Source organism: Nansenia antarctica (assembly GCF_963989245.1).
Source record: "Nansenia antarctica genome assembly, chromosome: 1".
Lineage (NCBI taxonomy): Eukaryota > Metazoa > Chordata > Actinopteri > Argentiniformes > Microstomatidae > Nansenia > Nansenia antarctica.
The window spans coordinates 95,101,806-95,109,608 of record NC_137674.1 but is presented as its reverse complement, the minus strand read 5'-3'; the positions used below and the strand labels follow the sequence as shown (position 1 = coordinate 95,109,608).

General features: G+C 39.8%; 1 protein-coding gene across 1 annotated transcript; it reads left to right on the top strand.

The window, feature by feature from the left end:
• Window positions 1-1,275: 1,275 nt before the first annotated feature.
• Window positions 1,276-6,968, top strand: alkal1 (ALK and LTK ligand 1; the record flags this gene model as incomplete). The annotated part of the gene is made up of 4 exons (XM_080540989.1): window positions 1,276-1,543; window positions 4,061-4,114; window positions 5,642-5,722; window positions 6,904-6,968. The coding sequence occupies 4 exons, from the start codon at window positions 1,276-1,278 to the stop codon at window positions 6,966-6,968; spliced, it is 468 nt and encodes a 155-aa protein (XP_080397115.1).
• Between the last annotated feature and the right edge of the window lie 835 nt (window positions 6,969-7,803).

Below are 7,803 nucleotides of genomic sequence, written 5' to 3'. Positions count from 1 at the left end.
GAATTCAGTAGAAATGATATTTGATATATTTTATAGACTAAATCAAAGTGTCAATTTGAGTAAAGTAAATCAATCAACAAATACAGCCTGAAACAGTACGAGAGCCGTTCTTGAAAGCGCATTCTCTGCCGCGCTTAAGGCGGTCACAAGACTTGGACATCCATGAACAAAAACATCGACACGGCAATTAACTGATACAGGTCAGCGATAAGCCTCCAGGCTACGGGGAAACACCTCTCTCCAACAGGGCTCGCAACTTTGGAAACTATCAACTTTAATTCTACACGCTCCTAATTGCGCTCTTCGTTTAATGTATAAGTGTTATTTGATCATGGATATCTCATTGTCACTTTTGTCTATGCATGCTAGTTGACATAGCAATATTGTTTTTCCCCAGGCGGAATAAATCGTAGTCTAGTGTTCCAATTATCCAACTTCTAGTGATGGTTTTGAGCGTAAAGCAACAGGGGCGCATGCCAAAGGGAGCGACCGCCAGTGGAAGAAATTGAACCCAAAGATGTCAACATTGCCTACCACCACCCACTCGAAATCGATTGTATCATATTCAAGAAGCTCGCTGATCGTATAAAACGGGACGCATGATTTCAAGAAAGACCGCAGTGAAGGCAATCTGCTGGCTGTTCTCTTTATCAGCGGCAACACCGACAACGCCTAGAGAGACTTGTTGAAGACAACCGTGTCCACTTACCAGGACATACGCATCTTTCACTAACTGAGAGGTAAGCTTGACTTTGTTTTCTAAGTTAGTTTAACTATGTTTTTTTCATGACATGATTTATTTTGTCTGTAGCCTATAGAGATACAAGTGCTGACATTAGCCTATACTTCTTCATCAGACCTGTATCCTGTCACACCTGCCTTGATCACTACACCTCATAGTTGTATAAGCTTAAATGTGACTATTCAGTAATATACCCAAAAATCCTATCATGTAGACTTTGGGTATTACTGTTTAGTTTTTGTTTTTTTTGTTAACCATTAAACATCTTGGAACTTATATGCAATCTGGGATCAGAATCACCTTGCATGCTTCATCATGTTCCCCAAAGTTCCACCAGTTCTGTTATGTCTATGTATTATTTCTCTGTATATACTATGTCAATTCTATTCTCTTCTGTCTATTTCAGTGTTGAAATGCCATCCACACATTTCGATCACTTACTGTAACACATCAATGAATGGTTAGAAGTTTTTGTTTTTGGACCACTAATCTAACATGACCTGTGTTTGGTTGTGTTGTCAGATAGAGAAGCCATGCAGACGGAGAGGAAATGGCACATACTGTTGAGTATCTTCCTGTTGCTCATAACCTCGAGCCAGTGCATGGACAGCAAGGAAGTCAAGCAGAAAGAGAGAAGGACCCTTCTGGATCTAATCTTACAGGTTATCGGAGACAACCAACGGGACAAGACAGTCTCCAAGCGCTATAGCCATGGCCTCTTCACTGCAGCCCAAGACATGAAGTACTCTTCTCGAGAAAAGCCTTTCTATGTTCCTAGGCTGGATAACAGTAGACCCATGGGTAAGCTGATAAGATTTATTTTTAGGGAGATGATGAAACTGTAATCCCCATTTTACTGTCAATGACAGCTGTCGTCAGTCTGGTATCAATATGTATGCTACAGTAGCCTACATGCTTCATTTCCTGTAATTTTTTTCCATGTACAGCATGTCACGTTTAATAGTTTGAAGAGGTGAGATTGCCTAGATTTAATTGAAGGTTGAACGTTATTATTATGATCTAAAACTATCAATCCTTTGGGAGAATGCTCTCAAATGATATGGGTGGCAATTTAACAACTTATTAAAAGCAGGTTCCATATTGCTATGAATGTTTTAAAAGACATTCTGCAAACTGATGTAATTTACTGTCTGTGGTGTGCGTAAAGTGTGCGTCTGTATTCCAGTACTCTATTGGCACAGAAAGAGTCACAGCCATTCTTACACTTGGCAAGGGAGGTACACCACTTCATCATGCAAAAGATTATCAATGGATGGTACAGGCAGGGCGTCACGAAATTGGCCACGGAAGAGCATTAGCATTATCAACTTGTGAATGAGTCATTCAGTTGCCGTGATTCATTGTGCACCAATCATGAATGATCAACAGCCAATGGCAAGCATCACACGAAAGCATCACAGGCGAGAGGCGAGAACAGGACACTCACATGGCCGTACTAGTCAGCTTCAGTATGACCAGGCAGCCATCTTTACATTTCACTTGCTTTGTTTCACCTGTGGAATCAAAAGGCTACAAAAAAAAAAAAAATCCCAATGGAACATTAAAATCTATGCAATACTGGCACACGGTATGAACACATTTCATGTTGTTACATTACTCAATTTAGGGCAGTCATCATGTTCAGTTCCATGACATGGTTGGACATTGTCTCATTCTATCAGAGGGAAATGTTTATGCCTTTGAAACCTTTGAAACCCGCCAACTAAGAATAAGGATGATGTCACTATGTGTGAAGACATTACATACTGTAATATAATATGTGTTGACGGGAAGGTAGCTATTGACCTTTACCCTTCATACTTATCAGGGCAATTGTCTGAACAGTGTAATGTGTTCCACCACCATCAGACTGTCCTCATAATCATCAATAAGATGTTGTCTTAAAATTCCAGTCAAATGTTGTATTAAAGGTTAGCTAGAGGCGTTATTGAGACCTGATCTCTCTGTTATCCAGGCAGAGTCTTGGATCCACTAACGTCTAGGCAGAGAAACCACACAGCCCATTGGGTAGACGGAATGTACCTTTTTAGGATATAGCTGCAGCTTAGCAAGTGGTGCGTGTGCTATTCCTAAAGATCCACAGTCCCGTTAGATGATTGGATTTTTTTCTACATAATTAAGAAGGAAAAGTAAAGTACGAGCACACTCGTTTTCATTCTCCTCAAGAATTGAATGCATGCATCATGTCAAGGTGTACAGGTTTATCTCTCCATTCGGCTATTACAGGTACCCTTACCCAGTGAGGCTTTTGGGATAATGTGTACATTACTGTTACTGCATGTGTACGTCTTACCTGTCCCTGATAAACTGGAGTAAGTCTCCCACGAATTGCATATAGCTGGTACAATGGCTCAAGACTATATTGAGATGGACTGAAGAATGTATATCAGGGAACATGAAGCCCAGCATTATGTATTACTATAGTGCTGAGTGATATTCTGCATCCCATTTCTTCACCCTTTTCCTGAACTGTGCACTTCCCCACATGGCTTTACTGTGAGACAGAGCATAGCATTAGTATCATCCACCTCCACTCTTTTTAAATCCAGAGATGTCAGGCAGCCATACAACATTATTGGACTATAACCCTGCCTATTATAATTTACCTGCAGCAAAAAATGTTTCACACTAACCCTAACCCTGTTTCACGCAACTCAAATCTTGACACGAGCAAGACCCTCATTCCCCTTACTTAACACCTGACAGGCATGTTTATCTTTTTAAAACTTGAGTGATGAGTTGTTATACTGTTTTCATAATGTTGAGTGGTGGTATTTCTGGATATGAGCACATGGAGCACATTACGCATTCTAGTGTTTTCTGAATTGAACCGATTCACTTCTTCGTCAATCGTCAGAGAGTACTACTCATGCCTCTGTCTGGATGCTAATATTAGCTTTGTAGCTGCATGGAATTATTCTTCTGACATTGATAAGCATTATAACTGCTGAACAATAATCTCCTTACCCTGTTACTCTGAACGCACCTGACACCAGTATGCATGTATGCATGTATGCACTTTGCATGGGGGGCAGCAGAGCACTTTTCATGCAATTAATTTCCATGTTGTTCGAGTGTCCCTAGTTTGGTGAATGCATAATGTATGATGTTATTGCAAAATAAAACAAAATAGTTCTATGGAGATGCCATACTACCATATCTTCTTTGTTAGTAGCTATATATCCTGACTGAGTTCAGTAAGTAACGATATACAGTACTATATGTAAAGATGTTCAATGTTTACGGCTGCTTTATTGGTGTGATTACAGGTTGGTAACATATGATTTTCTTTTGTAGAGATTGTCCCAAGAGATATACACCTGAAAGACAAGTTCTTAAAGCATTTCACAGGTAAGAAAACTGCCCTAAAACAGATTACTATTTCACCTTTCATCTGTACATGAATCAATGCAATATGTGACAGGGTCTGGTGAAAAAGTCCTCAAGTAGGGCAAGGTTATCCATCAGTTTTTTTTTATGTTGGTACCCCTCAAACCAAATACCAGAGAAACTTGCTCTAAATGGATTGACTTATATAGCGCCTTATTCCAAAGCGCTTTACAACGGCCTCTCATTCACCCATTCACACACACATTCACACACCAATGGCAGCAAGCTACCATGCAAGGCGCCGGCCTGCTCATTGGGAGCAATTTGGGGTTCAGTGTCTTGCCCAAGGACAATTCAACATGTGGCCAGCCAGGGTTCGAACCGCCGATCTGCCAACCTTGCAATCATAAAAAGCCGGCTCTACCTCCTGCACGACAGCCGCAGGCTCTGAATCAAAACACTGTTAGCTGCTAGTAGCTAACAGATAAAAAGGAACATCGCTATGAATGCTGATAGAACATCAACATGCTAAAACACATAACTACATGTAATTAGATGATCACACAGTCCTTGCTTTTGAACACGTCCTAAAACATTAGTTTGTTTACAAGCCAGTGAATCCAATTCACAAATGATATATTTTGTGATCCTAAAACGGTTGTTTGTTATTGATTGGGCTCTTCAACACTTCAACATTCGTATTATGCAAAAAAAAACGGAAAACACAAGCTTTTTGGTCATTTGCGCAACTTGAGAATTGCCGACCTACGGACCTTTTCACCAGACCCAGGTCACATATTTTATTTGACATAGAGGACTGTTGACGCTGTGATCAGAGTCCACTTTATCCTCCCTTCAGAGCCATGCCTCCTAGCCTAGGTCTGCCCATTTTGTTACAGCTTTCAAATGTTCAACCAGTTGCAGGGCAACCGTTTAAACCCTTTAAGCTGCAATTGGCCTTTAGATTAATATTAATTCTGTGTCAAATGTGGCTATTGTTCACAGTCGCACACGATAAAAAAAAAATGAAGAACAAACATAGTGTGAAAGATTGTAATTAAAGGTTATTTATACATGCAAATCATACAAGCAAACCAATGCCCCAAAACTATGTTTGTGACAGTGCTTTAGATTGCTTTAGCCTTACAGAGGTTCCGGATAAGGTGGCCATGTGTGAAGTACAAGTCGGTAGTAGAGAGAAAAGAAGCACATGGTCAGAAAACAGCTGAGTAAAGTTGAGGCCAGTGGGGGTTAAGCTGATTATTTGTCTCAGGACCTATGATCAGACTTCAGTAACTGCCTGGTGTGAAAATCTGTTATATGGAAGCTTGCTTAATGGCCTGAAATACTGAGAGATGATTACCGGTAAATCTCAATCCTCGGATCAATAGAGCACTGATTCTTGGTCTGAGCACTGCAGTAGTGAAAAGGTGTCTGTAAGACATTAATCTAATGCTTGTCCTTTGTCTTCCTCGATACTTGCAATCACTAATTGCTGGTTAAAATATGTCAATTCTTTTTCCTGATAAGAACTTTTCTTTTAAGCAGGACCAGTCAAGTTCTCATCGGAATGCAGAACACACTTTCATAGACTTTATCACAACACAAGGGATTGTTCAAGACCAGCATGTATGTATTGCATTTTTATTTTCATGGTACTGTATGCATTGTAAATAGTAATGTTCCTGATGGAGAGAGAGTTTGTTTGGCCAACTTTAGATTATATATTTCTACCTTTGGCCATTTAATTAATTAGTTTTCAGATGTTAGTCTTGAATTCAGATGCATTTTGATAGTTTTTTTGTCAGTATTTCCCAGGAAATGCTAACATGCCTGATGTTGAATTACAGTATGCTGTATGATGTGATAAAAATGCTTTTTGGCTGCAATCGTGATGGTCAAACTTTCCCTACATTGTGACACTAGTAGTCTCTGGGACTATGTTTCACTGGTTATACTGTAGTTTTGCACTAGATATTCCTGTTACCCTGCCTTTTTTCAATCATATAATAATCAGAGTTACAACTGGAGTGCAGACACTCATTGTGAATTATTACAATACATAGGTGTCCATTGACAATACAATCATGGTGTCCAGCCAAATTCTCTTGGATGACAACCTCAAATTCACCGTTTGTAATTGACTAGACAGTACAATTGCTTTAACAGCAGGAAGTGGACTCTTGTTTCCAACTCAGTGCATCACAGGCCATTATATTATGTACATCTACACTAAGAAAATTGACTGATCAATCAGGTTGTCACTGTAGTTTTGATTGGAAAATAGAGAGATGACCTCAGACAATAGATCTATGGAGTGAATGACGTCACATGGTGACGTGGATTTGGCTGAGCAGCAGCCCTCCTTCCATTGTGTATACAGAGCATGGAGTCTCTGTCTCGTTTTTTCCTCTCCTCTTTTTGCACTGTGAAGTAAAGCCCCACAACAGGCTAAAACACTGTTTTGTGAAACTTTGGTCTGATACAGTGTGTTGGCTTTGTTCATGAACCAAATCTTTCCTGTTGGAATAAAGATAACCACGTGTTATAGAGGGCCTACTCATTCAACCCCTCTGCTCATTGCTCTCAAATACTGTACAATCTGGGATTAGTATGCAATGTTGAGTTGAATTTGTCCTTGTGTGTTTTGGGGGTGTTTTATTATTGCATATAACATGTCTGGTTTGGCTTCATCATCATCCTAATAAACAAAATTAGGATTCCCGATTGTTATTCTAAATTAGATTTAGAATTAGAAATTAAATTACGTAGACAAATAATGATGGACTGTTTTCTTTATCATTTTACAGATTACAAAAGATGTGCAAGATTGCTGACACGGTTAGCAATGAGTCCGCTGTGCACACAATCATAGACATTGCATGTGAGTATAAGTTCTTTATATGATTAAACTGTTGTTAATTCTGCATGTTTAGGCTATATACTGTTTCACAAACAGTATTTTATGACTGCTTAAAAGGTAAGCTACTGTACATTATGAATGAATGAATGAATGAATGGTCTTTATTGTCATTAATACAGTACAGGTACCATACAACGAAATTTAGGAGGGGGGGCTCCCCTGTTGCTTGTAAAAAAAGACTAAAAACAAGAGGGCCACGGGTAAAATAAAAAAGGGAAAAGAGCTGGTTTACATAAATAAAGGCTATGTACACTATCTATCTAATATACTATACTACTATACTATACAATAAAACACTGTGCTGTACTCTATGCTATGCTATACATATCCAAACTTTTCCTATATCTGAACCTTATGTACACAAGGGTTGTCATTATTGCACATAGTATTTGTTGCACATTCATTTAAAGTGTCGCAGTTAGCAGGTTTGGAATGTTCACAGTTGTATTTCAATATTGCACTTATGTTTACAATCTAGTAGCTGCCATCAATTATTAATTGTCTAGATTGTCCAGGGCCTAGAACCTAGGTCTTTGCTGTGTTCAGGGCCTGAATGGCCCTAGGGTAGAAGCTGAGCTTCAGTCTATTTGTCCGTGCGAACATGGTCCTGAACCGTCTGCCTGAGCGCAGCCGAACAATGTGTTCGTTCCCAGGGTGGGATGGGTCCCTGGAGATCTTGGAGGCCTTCCTGAGGCAGCGTGTGTTGTACAGCTCTTCCAGAGAGGGGAGGGGGGCGCCGATGATCTTCTGGGCCGATCTCACGACTCTCTGTAGCGCTTTCCTCTCT